The 19,591-nt window shown below is 36.0% G+C and overlaps 1 protein-coding gene across 1 annotated transcript in view; it reads left to right on the forward strand.

The window, feature by feature from the left end:
• Nucleotides 1-6,058: 6,058 nt before the first annotated feature.
• The window catches only part of LOC113233865 (cytochrome P450 9e2-like), an 18,628-nt gene continuing 5,095 nt past the window's right edge, over nucleotides 6,059-19,591 (forward strand). Inside the window, exons 1-7 of the mRNA XM_026469090.1 lie at nucleotides 6,059-6,176; nucleotides 9,566-9,765; nucleotides 11,149-11,312; nucleotides 11,560-11,697; nucleotides 11,977-12,179; nucleotides 13,361-13,496; nucleotides 16,956-17,051. Coding sequence (XP_026324875.1) covers nucleotides 9,566-9,765; nucleotides 11,149-11,312; nucleotides 11,560-11,697; nucleotides 11,977-12,179; nucleotides 13,361-13,496; nucleotides 16,956-17,051 — 937 coding nt within the window. The 5' untranslated portion in view covers nucleotides 6,059-6,176. The remainder of the gene's footprint in view (nucleotides 6,177-9,565; nucleotides 9,766-11,148; nucleotides 11,313-11,559; nucleotides 11,698-11,976; nucleotides 12,180-13,360; nucleotides 13,497-16,955; nucleotides 17,052-19,591) is intronic.

Below are 19,591 nucleotides of genomic sequence, written 5' to 3' on the forward strand. Positions count from 1 at the left end.
TTAAATTAAATAATTAATACGATGTTCGTATTAGCGCCGAAAAAAATTAAAATTAGGGCGTTATTTGGGCCGTATTTCTTGTGTTTCTAGGATATCTAGTTTTGACTTTAATAAACTTGCTCAAATATAAGCTGTAAGCTACACGCCTGTCCATATCAGTCGCAAAGATCTGAAGGGCACTGCGCCCGTCACCCTGAGACATAAGTTGACAAGTCCCATGTGCCTGTAATTTCACCAGCTCCCTTCAAAACCGGAACACAGGACGAACTCTGTCATAAGGAGCGTTACTGCTACTAAATACTAAATGAAATAAAATCACAAACGTTCTCATTTTACTACATAAATAAAAGAACATAGGAAAACTGTCTAACATCATAACATTTTTATAAAAAAAAAACGTGAAATTTTTGTGGAATTACATCTATTTGCCAAGTTTTATTGTGCTCGGTTAACGGAAATAAAATGAACCGTATTAATTCCCTAATTTGTCGTTCTTAGAGGTGAGATATTCTCTTCAAATTGAAATGGGACCAGTACTGAGGTATACCCTTTCGAACAAAAAAGTAATCGTCGAAATCGGTCACCAATTATGTCAAAGTAATAGCGGAACTTACTAAAAAAAAAACAAAAACAAAAAACAACCTTTTTCTTTCTTGAAATCGGTTAAAAATAAAGTATTCTTTGATTCGTGACAAAATTTATTTAATATCAGTCATTTAATTGTTTATTTTGTAAATTAATGCAAATATTTAAGTAAATATTTTTACGTGAATAGGATAGGCATTATTGTTGGTATGTACAATATCTTGCTACAAACAATCATGTCAGGGTTATACATTAAATAAAAATAACATTGAATCTTACATGCACGCGGAAATTCTCACTCAATCTCACATTAAATGCCACTCCGTAGTTTACAAGCAGTGCACACTTTAAAAGTGAAAAATACAAACAATATCTTTTAGATATTAAAAAAAACACCGTATAATTTAACTTGGGCATTCACCGCACTGTTATTCGACTTATGGCATTGGTTTGCGACGGCCATCGTCATCATTGTTTTGCATGCGGGATGCGGCAAGTACGAATTGCGTCTTTACGTAGTAATTTCGGTTGTTTATTTTATTCCTGAGAAATGTTACTAATTATTACTATCTTTTCTTTAATTTTTAATTACACAATTAGTTCTTATTTAATTTTTATATTTTATAATTAATATACGTGACACAAATCTCGCAATCGGTATCATTTTAAATTAAATGAGTTCTATTTTGTTTGTTGTAAATAATGGACACGACATTGCACGCGCTTATCACTGTATATATGTATCAAATTAATTATTTAAGTATTCTATAAATATAAGAGAACACACCGTACTATATTACAGAAATATATGTAAACGCAATATAATACTTTATACGCGACATACACGTCCGGTCACACTCACTCGGTTTTAGGGTCCATTGAAAATCAGCGGCAAAGCCTATTCTCGGCGGTGACATTAGCTGAGCACACATGACATTTACTTAGTACACAATAGTGTTGACTACCTTTGTGGTCATTTCATTACATATTACTAAGATTTAATTTAATTTTTTATTTTTTTGTTATTCTATTTTATTTTCGTTTTAATTTATCTTTAACTTTTTTCTTATTTCTTATTGTGTTATGGCGTTATGTAATAAATGGTTTCTATTCTATTCTATTCTATTCTATTCTAAATGTAATGTGCTTCATAATATGCATATAAAAATATATTTACCTTACTAGTTTAAATTGACACTGATATTAAGAAAAATAATTGCGATAAAAGAAATTAGTAATTTGTCACGGCGACGACGTGTTGACTTGTAAAGCATGCGACACAACGGGCGCGTCGGTTGAACTGTTTCTTTTTGAGACTCACAATGAGTAAACGAGGCTCGGCTGAGCGTATTTATTCGGAAAAGATAAAATTATAAACTCTATAAATTAATATAGATAAGATAAAATAAATTTATTTCAATATGACTTATATAACATATTTGAAAATGTAAATACTAGTAAACTACTTTTTTTATGATATTAAGAGGTGGGACGAACTAGTTGTGCGTCTGATGGTAAGCAACATGTTTGTCCATAATAGTTGCAGTGTAATCAGTGCTTTAAATGGCAAAAATATGGACACTGCCAGTGCGCACATCATTTTGAGACAAGTTGAAAAGGCCCATGTGCCTGTTCTTTCACCAGCACCCTTCAAATTCGGAAGGCAGCAATCCTCATATCATTTGGCCGCAGAAACAAGTAAGGCAGTACTTCCCTGGACGAACTCTTTCACAAGGAGCTCTGCTGCTGCTAAAATATAAAAAAAAATATGATAATTTTAAAATAAACAAAAAAAAGGAACCTTAATTCAATCTTCATAAAGCTATACACCTAAACCCACCTATACAACTAAACCTTATAACTCTAATAAGTAGTACACTACTTATTAGAGTTTTCTGTAGCGCCATTTGTGACAAATCTATGAAAGTTTGGAAGAAGTTAATAATGGATTAAAAATCAGATCACTTATTCATTTGAAATCATTGACTTACAATTATATGGACGTCGGGTCCGCGCTAAAAAGTGTCCGCACTTGTAAGGCGCTAAAATCGTATACAGAGCGCGACACTCCGCTTTAGTCTTCATTTGTTCTACGGACAGCGCGATACTGCGATGACATAAGAATTTAAATTTCGAATAGGTTGACTTGGGACATTTTTTTCGTGGTTTTTGTATTAGACCCGTCGTCCATTTATTTGTAAGTCAATGTTTGAAATAGTCAAATTTGCAACCTAAAGATGAGCTCTGAGCTTTTTCAATATATACTAAATTACAAAAAAAAGAACTTGCAAGAGATTTTTAACCTAAAAACCTAACCTTACCAAAAAGAAAAAAATTCCGCCCTGTATCATGGCCGGCTCAAAAGTTCCCATTATACAGACAGCATTGCCTCACTGGATGGCAATGGACACTTGCTGAACCAACCACGACTCAGAACGGTGATCGCAGCCCTTGTCTTTGAGTCGGCGACCCAACTTTATAAGTCCCGAGCTTCTGAACCCCAGGGTCACACCCCGGACACTCCATACGACGGTCGAAAGTTATTTACCTACTACTACTACATACAGCAAGGCGCTATATGCACACGCGCAAATGTGTGCGTGAAGTGGCAGGGTTACCCATCACTTTCTCGTACTATTTACGTTACGTGGTCAGAGTGGCAACATAGCGAAAATTCTAATGCGAAACTGTTATCTATAATTCTTTTAATAGAATTCTAATAATTACACATGTTCATTAGGTACCTATATCGATATAATATTATATTTTCACGTCACGATATCAAAACTAAGTCAATGAGCACTTGTATTTTTATGCATTTTATTTGTGCATACTTCCTTAGATTAGTACCAAAAACACATTAGCCACATTTATTGGGCCGTTTATTGGTGGTCATACTAGCATGTCAAACTGATATGACCTTAACCTACCTGCTGAAAAATTCCTATCCCATTGGTATATTGCCTCCCCGGATGACAATTTTTTTATAATATCAAGTGACGGAACGAACTAGTCGTGCGCCTGGGTGGTAAGCTACACAGCTGTCCATTGCACTTGAAGTGCCACTCAGAGCTTTAAATCGCAAAGATTTTAGGGCACTGCCACTGCACTCGTCACCCGGAGATATAAAACGACAAGTTCATATTACTGCTTGGTGGCAGAAATAGGTAATGTGGCACTACTTCCCTGGATGTTCTCATTCACAAGGAGCTCTACAGCTACTAATTATTAGGGTCTAAGAATTTTAGGGTCTAGGTCACATTATCTACGAGGAGTTCTACCTTTGACATGCACCTTTCTCCTAATACTATTTGGTCATGGTCTCTGAAAGTGTGCAGTGCGAAATTGTGTACGAAAAGATTTGATGTCCGGTTGCGTGATTTCGGTGCAAATTGCGCAATCGGAGTTAAACTTCAAAAGTCGTATTATGTCATTAAAAATCGAAACTTGTCAATACTTGTAAACCTATGATGATAACATCGATAAGGCTCAAATTTACATTGCTGCGGTACGGAATGGAATGGAAGCGTCAATTTCTGCGCCTGCGCCTTGAGGCAGTAGTATTTCGTCGACGTTTGACGTCACACTGCACTGCGAATGCGCCAGCATTCTCGAGCATGTGCGAGAATTCCGCGGAAGACGCGTGACGTGATTTTTATAAGGTAACGCGAAAACAGAGATGGGCACGCACCCTGGTTTTTACCCGGCGCCTTGTTAACGCCGGGTTTAAATCGGGTTAGAACCAATAAATAAATAAACTGGCTGTTCTTGACAGTCGTCTTCACAAAGTCACAAATTCGTCCGTCACGTTGAGACATAAATTGATAAATCCCATGCGCCAGTAATTTCACAAGCACCCTTTCCCTTTAAAACCAGAACACAGTAATGCTGACATTACTGATTGGCGGCAGAAATAGGTAAGATGGCAGTACTTCCTTGGACGAACTCTTTCACAAGGGACTCTAATGCTACTAAAAAAAAGATGTATGGTGGTAGTCCTTCTAGCTTTTTCAAGATGTTTCTGTCTATGATATTTGAAATTATATATTTTTATGCACCGTGCTCCTGGTGGTATGCGACACGCCCAACCGTGGTAATTGCAGTGCCACTCAGAGTTTTAAATAGCAGAGATCTGAGGGGCACCACTACAATGCCCGTCACCCTGAACCCTAAGTTGGCAAGCCCCGTGTGCCTGTAAATTGTAAGCTGTTGTGCCTTCAGGTGGCAGTACGTCTCTGGATGATCTCCTTCACAAGGAGCTCTGCTGTTGCTACACTATTATCATAAGAGAGTCATCAATAGTGATCGGAATTGAGGAAGTTAATTTACTTATAGTAAGAACGTTTTCTTAATATGAACATCCCCATTTCGTCATCAATGCGTATACAATTTCTTTTTCTTTTACTGTTTATTTTCTAAACATTGTAAAATATCGGTTTCTCGCGTTTATTTTTTAAATAGCGAAATTGTTTAAAACTTATATACCACCTAATACACCTGTAATACACCTACAATGTTATTTTTTGAGACAGTAATTCGTAGCAAATACTTACCTAAAATAATAATTTGTCGACAATGTACTCAAATTTCTATAAATAATACGCATATTCAAATAAGTTTTATCAGTTCCGAGAAAACAGAACAGGACAAGCTTTACGTTGTGTTTACGTTCATACAATTAGAGTGAAATAGACGTTGCATGTTTTGGCACAGGTAGGAATGCACTACATAATTTTTTCGCTCTTGTTACATGGATATAACGTTTATCGACTTAACGGATTACGCGTCGGTCCCATGTCGGTCCCTAATATAAAGTGTGATAATTGCTTACTATAGCATCTTTAACTTTGCAAGTCTGTTCATGTTTGTATAAAAACTTGCTAACAATATTTCATATTCAAAAATATAAAAGAAAAAATTGTAAGTACCTAAAACGATACCTTCAAGAAGAAGTACGCTCCCTAATGAATTTATATTACTTATATAATAAATTTTTTGACCTGTTCTGTTTTTATTTTGTTTCATGTTTCTTTTGTTTTTCACAAATTTCGTTTTATTGTTGTTTTTTCAATTTTTTTTCCACAAATTTTGTGGAGCATAATATTATTAAATGAATATGGCTGTTTACAAAAATAACAGAAAATGATTAAAATATTACATAATCAGTCACTGTCAAATTAAGCAATATTATGTAAGTTTGTTCCCTACTATGTTAATGGCTACGAACCTTATATAATATTATACAAAAATATAATTGGCTTAATGTTCATTCAAAAGATATATTTACATCCATACCTATTTCTGCTGCCAAGCAGTAACGTGAGCATTATTAGAATGGCTAAATCTGGCTTAATAACTGCGTTTCCTTCCACAGACCCGTTTTTCGGGAGAATTAAACATTATTGAGGAGAAGTTCACATTGCCATCTGGCAACACTGTTCCACGTTCCGTTCCAAACACCAAATCAAACAGTACGGCCTGCTCGCGCCGGCCGGCTGAACGTTATACGACGCGTCACTTCATAACAAAAAACGATTTTGTTTTATAATAGCTGTGGTGTTATTTTGTATACGTATTTTCAAAACACTAAGGTAAGTTTTTGTTTTTTGAAATATTATATTAAATTTAAGACGTAAGCAAAAAAAAAAAACAAATTATGTTTAAAAATAGAAAGTGAATTTTAAAAACAGGACGTAAATATTTAAAACAGTCGTTAAAACCTAAAACGCGCTCCCATTTTTTTTTTCGGAACGTCGCCTACCTACGCCGATATGAGATAATAGGTTTCATGTATTAAACAAACATTGCGTCATACACTTTTTATAGATAGGAAATCCGAATTATTATCAACATGTTATACGTAACGATATAAATGTCTATATAAATAATTAAAATAAAATTATACTTTTGTATTAATTTTGTATTTGCAGTTTCAATGATTAAATTCTATTGAAATCGATTTCATTACGTACAGTCAAGAGCACGTCAAGTTTGACACTTTATACTTTGGACCGTTCTTATCGTAAGTGGCATAGAGTTGGATTTAAGTCTTAAGTGTCAAGCTTGACGTGCTCTTGACCCTGTTGAAGTGATGACAATAGTTCTGTCCGCTGCTAGTTGAAAGGGCGCTTATGACATTTAAAAATGTTATTGTATTATATATACTGCCGTGTTCAGTAAAAAATAGGCCGATTTGTTACCAATTTTATTTTTTTCTAGATAAATAAGGTATTAAGTTACCGCAAGAGAAAATTAGATATTAAAATAAAATAATATCGATACAACCTCAAATGGCTTTGGTTGATTCTGCATAACAGTGAAAGTGTTAAATCAATTACTTTAGAAAAAATATATAGTAAAATTGCTGATATACACTGTTTAGTATACGGTGTGAAAACACGATTCCTAATAATTTTCACGATAGAAAAAAAACATAAACTTACCGCGAAATTTTACAAGAAAACTGCTGTATTCAGTAGGTACTTTAGATAATATAACAATTTTTTTTATATCAACTGAAATAAAGTCTGTTCTAATCCATTTTGAACAAAAAGTAAACAAAACTGTTAGTTTAAAGGAGGGAGTCTCTTTACCGTGGGATGAGGTTACGCAGCTCCAGTCAAGTGAAAACTCAAAGTTATTGAAGAAAGATTTTTGATTTTATTTTTCACCTTGTATGACGCCAATACAATTTTTACCCTATATGCGGAAGGTCCGGGCAGTTGTACCCGAGAAGGGACTCGACTCCTGGAAACCGTTCCGCGAGATGAGGCTTTTGGGACTCAACTCCTGGTTACCTTACTGAGCTCTCGGTATTCTATGATTTCCACATGAACAAAATTGTGTTTGAGTAGTCACCATTCGAGGGAAAATCTTAACACCGCGATTCAGAAATAACGCCAAATAGGTCAATGCCATCTAGCGGATTCTTGGTGAACAAAAGGTGAACAAAATTCATAAAGTAGGTTTGTTACATTAGTTTATTAAAATATATTATTTACGTATATTATTTCGAAGATTTCGACTTGATATATCATCACTTTTTCCAGAAATATTCATTTCAATAGCATCGTAAAATCATATTTGGTAGATGGTAGTCCAAAAGTGAGGTTATTTTTTATCTATACACATATGATTTGTCTATGGTTGCATAGTGCTGTACGACAAAAAACATTCGGTTCATTCAATTAAAGTTCTTGTAATCGATTAGTAAATCGAATATTTCAATCGCAATCGAAGGGGGAAAATTTAAATTCGAGCTGCGGTAGCATCAACTCTTAATTTTCTCATTTCTTTAAACATTATTTTCTCGATTTTCAGTTTGTCACAAGCGCAGAATTAAGGGTTTTCTTACCAGGGCATGACTTTTTTTTATTTATTCGGTAAAATAATAAGAATTTATACCTTAGAAAGAAACCTGTAACTACTTGTAATAATTTCACTGAATAACCACGACATTTTTCAAATCTATACCGTATCGTTTACTGTTCCCCTGTTTCTTTAATCAACCATCATTATCATGAAAGAAAGAAAGAAAGAAAGAAAATACATTTATTTGTTTACCACAATGACACCACAAAAGACAAAAGACAAAAAAAGAGAAATCGGAACAAAACAGAACTAAAACAAAACACGATCAAAACATTCAACGTAAAACAAATATATAATTACGAAACAAAAACACAAACAAACACAAAATAAAAATGTATATACAAAAATTAGATAAAATTAAAACATGAACTATTCACACAAATAATAAAAAGAAGACTAAATATTGAGATACCTTGTGTGGTGCCAGCCGCGGTAACAAAAGGGTCACAAACTCAGTATTTGCTGGAAAACGCAACGCGTTCCCAGCACTTATTTTCAGTTAAGACCCTAAATGATCATCAACCCATTACAGGTCCCATTGTCGGCCACGGGTCTTTTCTAACCATTCTGGTCCAATGCGAGTTGGAAACATGTTCATTCGGGTTTCATCGTCATGTTTTCCTTCATCGTTACTGAGATGTATAGTATCACTAGCACCGTTACCTTTAACACCAGAACGCAGAAATGCTCACATTATTGTTTGGCGGCAGAATTAGGTAAGGTGGCAGTACTGAACTCTTTCATAAGGAGCTCTACTGCTACTAAACTAAAAATAATACGTATTGTTATATTCACGCCCTTGGGGTAGGCAGAGACTATAGCCATTTACCATGTCTTGACAAGTGTACCTCTCTTGCTTCACTTACATTCATCTTTTCATACAGGCTCTCTTATCTTTCTCATTGCGTCTTTCTCATTACGCACTCCAGGCTTTTTTATGATTTGAGACTGTTCTTCGTGGCCATCCTCTTCAGGTGATATCTTTTACGTTAGCTCTATGTAATTGGTACTTGGTGTAACGGGCTGGTGTCCGCAACTCGTCAAGGCGCCTATTTTGCGTGTGGTGGGTGCAGGGTTCTACTCGTGCCACCCAAGCTCCAGGAATTTCAACAGCCTCCTTCCTGAAGACTTCGGGGAGCGACCTCGGCACTCCAAGATACTTAGCCCTGTTGTTGGCTACGCCGGAGCACTGTAGTAGGATATGCGCAACCGTTTCCTTCCCCTCCATGCACATAGCTTTATGTATTTCTTTTGTTAATTCGCATTAATTTATCCGCTAAAAGTAATCTAGAGTAATTATTATAACAAAGACCGAAACACTAACAAAAACTCATGTGATCTGGCTGGATTTGAACCAGCACCCTCCGGCAATCCGTGCCAGATGCTCTGCTATGAACAAACGAAGACATCTTAAGAATTTTTCTGTTTGTTGCAAATCTTTGTTTTTAGTTTTTAACTGCTTTTTTGCCGTAGCCCCATCTGTAACAAATTTATTTCTTCACTCAGAGAGGTACCTAGCTACCATCGCTTTAAAAAATTGTAATTTTTAAGTTTATTCCATGTCACGATATTTTACTACCACGTACCATAATCTAGAGTATTGTTACAGATGCTGGTGTGGATATGGCTGGTTTGCATCGTGGCTGCAGTATGTCTGTTCTTCCAGCAAAAGTATGGCTTTTTCAAAAGGCGAGGTGTGAAGACACCCCGGATTATCCCACCCTTCGGTACTATGCTGAGCATTGTATTGCAGCGGGAGCATTTTAGTGAACAAATGGTCAAGGTTTACAACCAATTTTCTGACCAAAGGTATGTGCCTAATTAATATACTAAGAGACGGTGTTTATCGTATACTGTAACCGTATGTTGTATGTTATATTATAAGATATCCTATGGTAATATAAATAAATTATATCATATGTGAAATGATACTTCGGATCTAAATCATGTGTTTTTTCAAACAAACCGACATTTCGGGACCTTTACAGATTCCTTGGGCACGCCTGACTGAGATAGACGTCATCAACCAAATGTATTTATAAACATACGCGATTTAAATCCAATAATACTTTTATTTCCAATGTATAACAATATCAAAAACCTAAGAACTCGATACATAATGTACCGGACGCATTTACTGTCTATGACGTCAAAACAGTAATTTTTTTATTGAATACTTCCTTTAATTTGACGACTAGCATAGCTTTTGAGAATTTACGTTGTTTGATACTCGCTGTTACGCATTAGCCAAGGTAATAAAGCTATTAATAAAAGTATTTGCTTATTTCATATCTGCGTGCTCGTCAATTAATTGTTTAAATAATCAAGAAGTAAAGAACATTTCACTTCCAAGTGGATACAATGTTTTAAAGTAAATATAACTAACTAAGCAATGAATCATTGAGTGTGTTTGTAGTTGGTCATCCCGCTGAGGACAATGATCGGCCTTCACATACGTCATCGCTAGCAGAGCAGACACGAATGATTTAAGTTTGAATTGTCCGGTCATCTGCAATTTTTATCGGATCCTAATTGTGTAGCGCTGACTTATTATGCTACCAACATCTATTCTAGTTCTTAGGTTTTCGCGATTGTTACACACTAAAAATTATTCTATTTGATTTTTGGAGCAAAGTAACGTCTCGGACCTTTACGGGTGTCATGGTCACGACTGATTGAGATAATGAAGTCGTCAACCAGTTATGTCTTTACCAATGACTTTACCATCGCAGATAACCGTGACCATGGGACCCGTAAAGGATTAGAAACGTTGGTTTGTTAGAAAAAACAAATATACGTAATTTAGATCCGAAAACATAGTTTAATTTCCTATTAACATAATTTGCAATCTGATTTATTCGATCAATACATATGAATTAAGCGATAATAAATATATGAATTTATGGGATGTAACCAAAATGTAAACGACCACCTCGATTCTACATGACTCTGAACTTTATGATTTTGACGTAGAAATATCTGAAACCAATTTCCCAAATCACGATTGTCAGTGAAAATATGTCTCAATCTTAAGATTGAGATTATATAATGAAAAACTGGCCCACAACAAACTTTTTATAAAGAATTAAATGTTTACTCAGCTTGTAACTCTTTACTGAAAAAAAGGGATTGAAATAAACAAGGTCATTGTTTAATAGTTTTCACCAAACTAGATTATGAATTATTTATTAGGTTCTACGGCTTGTTCACATTCGCAACACCGACTCTGATGGTGAGGGATATCGAGTTAATCAAGAAGATTACTATTAAGGACTTCGAGTCTTTCCTCGACCATAACACCGTCATCAACGAGAAGAATGACCCACTTTTTGGAAGAAACCTCGTCTCTTTGAAAGGTACTTACTATATCCTATGGCTCTAGGTTAGGAGAACTCTGTATATCATTTCATGTTTGGTGGGTTGTGTGTAACAGGACAACCTGGGTCCTTATTTGTTAAGGGGTTATTTAGTTATTTACGTTTGATAGGCGAGTTGGCAAACGCGCATTAAAGTATTAACGCTACTATTTCTATCATAGTAGTCAGGACTCTGACAGTAATCCATAAAAATACCATCTTCAATTTTAAAACTTTTGTATATCAGGTCACGAATGGAAGGACATGCGATCGACCCTCAGCCCTGCTTTCACCAGCTCCAAAATGAAGATGATGTTGCCACTGATGGTGGAGGTTGGAGATAGGATGATTGTCTCGCTTAAGAAGAAAATCAAAGAGTCAGAAAGTATGTCAATCGTGAGGAATAATTCCTTTCTTTGATGCTCGAAATTTTCGTTGCTTGTTTTACTATTTTATGCAAATATGACAACGTAATTAGTAAATTACTGACAGTAAACAAGTTTTCTTTGGTCTTTCATTCCAAGCTGCTATTGCTAAAACAATATGAAAATAAACCTTTGTTACTGGTAAAAGTAGCCATCTCATGGATTTTTTCAAATTGCATATCTCAAAATATTATTGAACCTTATAACGTCTATGTTATTACAGTTCCTTTGATTTACAGAGGATTATATGGATCTTGACGCGAAAGACCTAACGACTAGATACGCGAATGACGTAATTGCATCTTGTGCCTTTGGTCTGAAGGTAGATTCTCACATGGACGAGAACAATCAGTTTTATACGATGGGAAAAACTGCTTCGAACTTTTCTTTTCGTCAACTACTCATGTTCTTCGTATTGATGATTGTTCCGAAGGTTGCTGACGTAAGTATCGTTAAAGTAAAATCATGGATGGTTTTCAATGACATTTCTGATTGCGTCGTAAATGTAATTAAAAAAAAAAATTATTAATATACGTTTCATCTCATTATCGATATTTTTTTAGTTTGAGACTATAGTGACTTTGAGTGTAATTTAACTTTGTATCAAAAACAAATCTATTCATTATCTCAAGAAATTCATGACTGTCTCAGAATAAAGATTCCGTGGTATATAATTGTTTCCTATTTGGTAAATTTCTATATATAATAGTGTAAATACTTCTCAAAAATCATTTCATCAGTTTTAGTGTATCAAAATAATTTTTCGCAAAAGTGACCTCGCCTAAGTATACGGAACAGTGACTACGTAACACTATTTGGTGTTAAGAGTCGTGTTTGAGGCGATTAAAACATAGTTGAAACAGAATTTATGGGAAGGTCCACAACTTCACGTTGTACTGCAACGGTGGCATTTCACGTGGCTATTTATATTTGCGTATTTGATATATTTGACAAACAATCACCATGTGAAGATAGTATGTGTGACAAAGCATTTGCCATGTCTGCATATTCGACAAATACAGCAAACGCAAAATTTGCGTTACCGCACGCTGATCGGTTTCTCAACGCACATCAAAGGAGCCAAATACGCAAGTAAACCGTCCATGCTGTGGTCATATACAATATTTTAACTCCTTATTTGGCTCCATATGTAGACTGTTATATTTGTTAGTTTTTGCACATTTGTCTGTACGTCAAATATTTATCCAACTACATCAAAAACCCAATAGCGAATACAAGTAGCCATGTGAAGAATCGCCACGTACTTGCATATTCTGATCTTTTTCCATGATATGACATCGCATTTGTTATGGGATCGTTGAGGTTTTACGTTGATGTTCAGCTTTGGGCCAACATTTACTTTGGAGTACACTATGTTTTTCTTTTGATTTAAATGGGTCTTCATATTGTAAATAAATTATCATAAATTGCAAATTGGCAATTATCGCAGCGACATAATCGAAGTCCTTGCTTTTTTTTGTGCCGAATCCACCCAAATATCCCAGTAAATGTTTTCTAGTGATGGAAACCATTATACATGGTTCGTATAACTGCTTTCTGTGTTGTTTAACATAGACCATGGTGATTTTGTGTATGTATTAAATACATTTATTATTTTTTTAGATATTGAAATGGAATCTGTTCCCGGAATATGTGCAGAGATTCTTCAGGACGCTGGTAATGGATACGATGCAGAACAGGGAGCTCAAACAGATAATCCGACCTGACATGATACATTTGCTAATGGAAGCTAAGAAAGGTAATTGTTTCTCCGTTTTACAGGTTTAGTAGTAATAATAATTTATTTCAGGTACTTAGGGCGCCTTCAAATTAGATCCTTGCAGAAGCGCTGCAGTGGCACATCTCTGGTTAAATTTGTAGTGGCATGTCTCAGCGCCACTGTGGCGCCCCAGCACTTCTACAGGCGTCTAATTTGAAAGTTCCCTTACCTGAGGGCCACGATGCATGACGCTCCTCGCGTATTCGCTTACTGCTACAAGCGTCAGCGTCGAGCGTCAATTACAAACATATGATTTTATTTACAAAGGCCACAAAGTAGCGCTGCAAGTTGCAGCGAAATTCGCTACGAGCGAATTTGCGTGAGCGCTACGTGCTTTTTTTTGCGGGCGACTAGAACAATTTCATTCGAAAAGTTCCATAGTATGCACGAAACTGTCGTTCCGCGCGTCAGCGTTTGAAAAAAAATTTGGTTTTTATTTTGTAGTTTGGTTTACTACTGAAATCAAGTGGTAATTAATTGACATTATTATTATTTATAAACATTTAAAGTATATTCCACCAAAAACATTAAACAATATTAACCATTTCATTTATAAAAAATATTCTACTCGACTTTTCCCACACCACCGAAGAAGCTGTTAGCGAATTATTAAATTTCGTGGGTTTATTTTGACGATTTAAAATTGACGACTTTAGAATTACGCTGCTTAAATAACAGTGTTATTATTATTTTAATACACAAAAAGAAGAATTGGACACACAAATGACCTGTTACGGGCACTTGCAGGCGCACCCTCCGTGGGACCACTCCGGCAGGGGACCCTTGCGTCCCATCTATCTGCAATAATATCCAGGTTCAGTTAACGTGCCGGAGGCGTTACAGAAACGTGACAACCCCAACAACACGGCAAAGTTTAGGGCTATGGAGTTGTCCCATAGTAAAACCAATGTAGAAAACGAATTTTTATTCGATGATTGCCACTAATTACAATCTTTCATTACGTTACGCGAAATATTGGGAAAATAAAAAGAAGTCCTACTGCGGTAAGAAACTTGTAAGGGAGTCACCAAACTTATCGACATTGTCGATAAACTTATCGATAGTATCATATTAAGCCGGTCAGAAAAAGTTTTAGATATGTTCGTGTAGTAAAAGCGAAAAAGCGACAAGTACGTCAGTGATCCAAGTGGAAGCGAAAAGCATAACGTCTTTATCGCTGTTATTGCATGGACATAATATATATGTATATGAGTTTCCGACCGGCTCAAGTAGATTACCGACCGTGGTTGTAATGAGAAGAAAAAAGAGCCGAGGATTTTATTTGGGGCATTATAGTCAAGTTAGTTTGCAAGCAATCATACTATATACACACATCAAAAAAAGTTTGCGATCACTTCGAAAAACTGAAATCTTTTTTGTTACTGTAGATTATATTATGATTTTTTCTTCTTTTTAGATTCTTTATTTAAAAATAAATTAGAACATAAAACAATGACCCCGTTCAATTGGGTATATTCAAGACCTATATGTGGAAGGAAAATGTAAAAATAAATTAAGGAAGTACTTACTGGCTAGAGAGAATCGCTGTGGACAGATAAACCCTTAGTGGTTTTTGAGCTACAGCTGCTTGTAATGTGTTTAAGTTTTTGTAAAAGTATTAAATAAATTAAAAAAAAAAAAATTGTTTTTTCATATAAAAAGGCTTTCAGTCCTAGCTTACGCTCATTCAGACATCTGATTTAGTCAATTATAAGCGATTCAAGATATTTTTCGCTGAAAGTTGTGATTGAAAAAATGCCAAGAGGATTATCAGAGGTTTTACGAGCTAGAATAGTAACTTTGAGGGAAGAAGGATATCCCAATCCTGTGTCGTGGCTACGTTGCAGAGGTATCACGGAATGGGGAATTTAGTTGACCGACCCCGCAGCGGTCGCCCAACTGTTTTGACAGCTGCCCAAAAGCGCTATATTAGATTGCTGGCAGCCCGTGATCCAACAATCAACGCCACTAAAATAAAAGCAGAAGTCAGGGCCGCCTCTGGGCTTGAAGTTAGCACGCAGACCGTTCGCAATTGCTTGCACCAGGCTGGATTACGAGCACGGAGGTCTTGGCGAGCTCCGCTCAATTCCCGGCAACGTCAACAACGAAGATTGCAGTGGGCTAGACTTCGGCAAAATGAAGAAGGTGAGGACGAAAACATTTGGCAAAACTGTCTCTTCGTTGACGAATCCCGAATCAGCACTCATCCAGATAACCGACGTGTCCGTGTCTGGAGAAGACCAGGCGACCGTGAAAGACAAAGAACTGCCACTGGAACAGTTCAGCAAGGCGGAAAATCGGTGTCCTTTTGGGGTGGCATTATGATTGGAGCTAGAACGCCTTTGATCCCGTATCGGGGCTTCATGACAGCAGACATGTACAAAGCAGTTGCTATTGATGATATCGTCAGACCATTCCGAGTAAACCATGGGCACCAATTTGTACTGGTCGATGATAATGCGCCCGCACATCGAGCTCAACGAGTCAATGCTGCTCTTCAAGAATACGATATCACACGATTAGACTGGCCTGCCGGCTCGCCCGACTTAAACCCAATAGAGCACGCGTGGGATGCTCTTAAACGAGCAGTATGGAACCGTGAGCCACGTCCCCAGACAGTTCCAGAGCTCAGGGAAGCCGCTATTGAAGAATGGGATAGGTTACCCCAGGAAATGCTGGATAATCCTCCTCCCCAATCCTCAGCATGCCCAGGAGGATCTTCGCATGTATTCGAGCCAGGGGAGGAGTTATTTTATATTGAATTCACACCTTTTAATAATAAATTGTTGTTTAAGTTTAAATAAACAGTCTTTTTCTTTCTATGAAATTTCTATCACTATTACATTATGATTAATGGCTCAATTTTTTAAAATAAATAATAAAAAATAGTTTTATATTTTAATTTCAAACAGGGTATTCCTATTTAAAGAAAGCATACAACATAGATTTTTTCTTGATAAAGTTAAATTTAAAGAATTATAGGAGCTTATGCTATTGATCGCAAACTTTTTTTGATGTGTGTACATGCAAGTGTAATGAAAAACATTGTGTGTTCACGAATCTCGACTCCGAAAGTTGTCAGTCTTCGACTTCAGGCTTCTCCTAGAGTCTCGTTCGTAATTCCATATTTTTCGCCCTTAATACACAATGTACTATTAATGCTAATCAAAGTTGTATATACATATAATGTAAAGATACCAAACATTGGTAGGTACCTAATTGATATGCTTATCTTACGTTGTTGATAAGGTCTTCCTTTTTCAAGTGTCGGCCTTGATTCTTTATCGGTACTTCGATGACCGTAAAAAAATAATAAGCTAATTCTCAACTTTATTAAAAAAAAATCGAAAGTTCAATTTTAACTAAACATGGTAAATAACGTTAGGTCCATTTTCCAAGATTATAACTATTTACATATATTTTCGTTTCAATTTACAGGAAAATTGACCCATGACGAGAAATCAAGTCAAGACATGGACGCCGGCTTCGCCACGGTTGAAGAATCATCCGTTGGCCAGAAGGAAATCAAGAGAGGTATATGTCAAATCAAAATAAGTACAATGTTTAGTACCTACTGGAGTGACTTAAAACAATGTTGACAATCACTAGAAGGAGGATCGTCAAAGGAACTAATTGGAAACAAAAATGTAAGTGGATCTTTCGGGCCAAGGGCGCTGCGTGATGCGCCCGGATGAAGTAATGATGGTTTTTGAGTTCAAGTTCTATTAGCATTGATGTTATTGTGAGAAATGACCAATTTGTTGTGAGCCCAGATCGCAATTGATTACCGTAATCATTACAAGAGTGCCGCCGCACACGCCACCTAATACCGCTAATGCCACTTGAACTTGAACTCATGCGACCGTGAAAACACTAATTTTAACACGCAAAACCATCATTCCTCCGGATCCACTGCGGTCACGGTACCAGAACGACATCTAGCGCTCCAATATCGAATTACAAAAGTTTAGATAGTGTTGTTACATACAGGATGGTATTAGTGCACGACACGAAATATGTGAAATTATTCCAAATTTATTTATAACTATTATAACTATGACCACGATTTCATTTAGCATCTCAGTTAGCCATGACCATGGGACCTGTTTTAAAAAACAAATATACGATTTATAGATAGATAGGTAACATCGACAGATACAGAGATAGATAAGAAAAAAAAGTTTTATTACTTAGCCGCTCACGCGATACATGCAGCCATAGACGCATACCGCACCTAGAGGTGCCGGTGATGATTTTATACCGATTTAACGGATATCGAAGTTATAACAGGTAAAAGAAGTAATATTAATTGCTATTTCGGTAACTACGCTAGCAAACCATAAAGTTTTTAATGCCTGGGTCTGTCATTAAAAAAAAATAAACAACTTCAAAAATACGTCACGACCATCGTGTGTGTTATTCTTTGGGCTGGTGATTTCGGTGTTTATTTATTGAAAACATATCGTAAGTAGCGTTTTTTAAGTTTACCCTGAATATAAATGTTTATAAACTATACTTTAAGGAGTAATTTCATGGTAAACGTTAGAACCACTCAAACGGAATAGTATCATATTTATCCAAGTACACCAAAAATTTCATTAGTGCTTTTTAAGTGCAGGATCTGCGGTGTATTACTGCACTTTATTTGAGATGTTTTTGTTGGTAGTACGGAGGGTATTTATTTAGCAATGCAAAATGATAATTTTGATTTATAAAAACTTGTATTTAAACTGAATCCTTTTCTGATTTTGGAAACCAAATAGCCGCCATTTTGCGGTAGAAGGAGCGCATCACGTGAGCGGTTAGAGATTATAATATTTTCAATTTATTTTTATCACTAAAATCCAAAATTGTTATTGTGGTTTAAAATAAAGGCTAGGTATATCGTGTTTCTGATTATTTTTAGACCTGCCTGATGACTAATATTTTTGCAGCACACTGTTTTAAAGTATGTCCAATCCAATCGCTTGGTTAGCGATTTCTTGCGCACGTGTCACCTCGAGCCCTGTACCAGCCCTGGCTTGAGATGTCGCTATTAACTGTAATGAAATTTGTATTGAATTGGTATTAAATTATTTTTTGTGAAATTACTTTACTAGTTTGTTATAAAGTTAGGCTAAAAGTCGTTGAAAACCAAATATAAAGATCCGACTACAATCACGTAGAAAAATTCGTAAGGTTTGCTGGTTCGTTCCGGTTCGCTAGAAGACGTCGGTTCGAATCCGGCCGGATTGACGTATCTTTTTTATATATCAACCGATTTAAATGAAACAAACATTATAAGCCAATCCAATCTTATCTTATTATTGTCATATATCGTGTGTGTGTAAAAAACTCATGCTTTATGAATAATAGCGTGTCTTAATCAGTAGGTAGCACCACACCGTGGGCCAGTAACTGAAGAGGATTGCTAATCTCCATAGTACAGTAGTGAATAAGGTCGAAATTCCGTCTTACATCCAGATGGCGCTGATCAGTAGCCTGGAAGTAGTTTATATCATATAAATAACCGTGAATATCAATTAATTCGTCTTTAATATGGAATATAAGAGTCAGTTTTTATGTTGTAATATTATTCAATGAGCTAAAATTATTTTCTGAACTTTGACAAATATGCGTGTCAATATATGACATTGTATATTACTAACTATAGTCTGTTCCAATCCAATGTTCCAGAAAAGTAAACAAACAGATCATTGATCAGATACTACTTTTTACTAAGATTTATAAAAAATTATAAATCTTAGTAGCAGTAGAGCTCCTTGTGAAAGAGCTCGTCCAGGGAAGTACTGCCACCTTACCTATTTCTGCCGCCAAGCAGTAATGGTCACATTACTGTGTTCCGGTTGTGAAGGGTAAGGGTGCTGGTGAAATTACAGGCACATGAGACTTGTCAACTTATGTCTCAGGGTGACGGGCGCAGTGGCAGTGCCCCCAAGATCTTTGTAATTTAAAGCTCTTGGTGGCACTGCAACTGTTATGGGCAGGCGTGTAGCTTACCATCAGGCACACGACTTGTTCGTCCCGTTACTTAATGTCATAAAAAAAAAAAAAAAAAAAAAAAAAAAAAAAAA

The sequence above is a fragment of the Hyposmocoma kahamanoa genome, unplaced genomic scaffold (assembly GCF_003589595.1).
Source record: "Hyposmocoma kahamanoa isolate Upper Pololo Valley unplaced genomic scaffold, ASM358959v1 80, whole genome shotgun sequence".
Lineage (NCBI taxonomy): Eukaryota > Metazoa > Arthropoda > Insecta > Lepidoptera > Cosmopterigidae > Hyposmocoma > Hyposmocoma kahamanoa.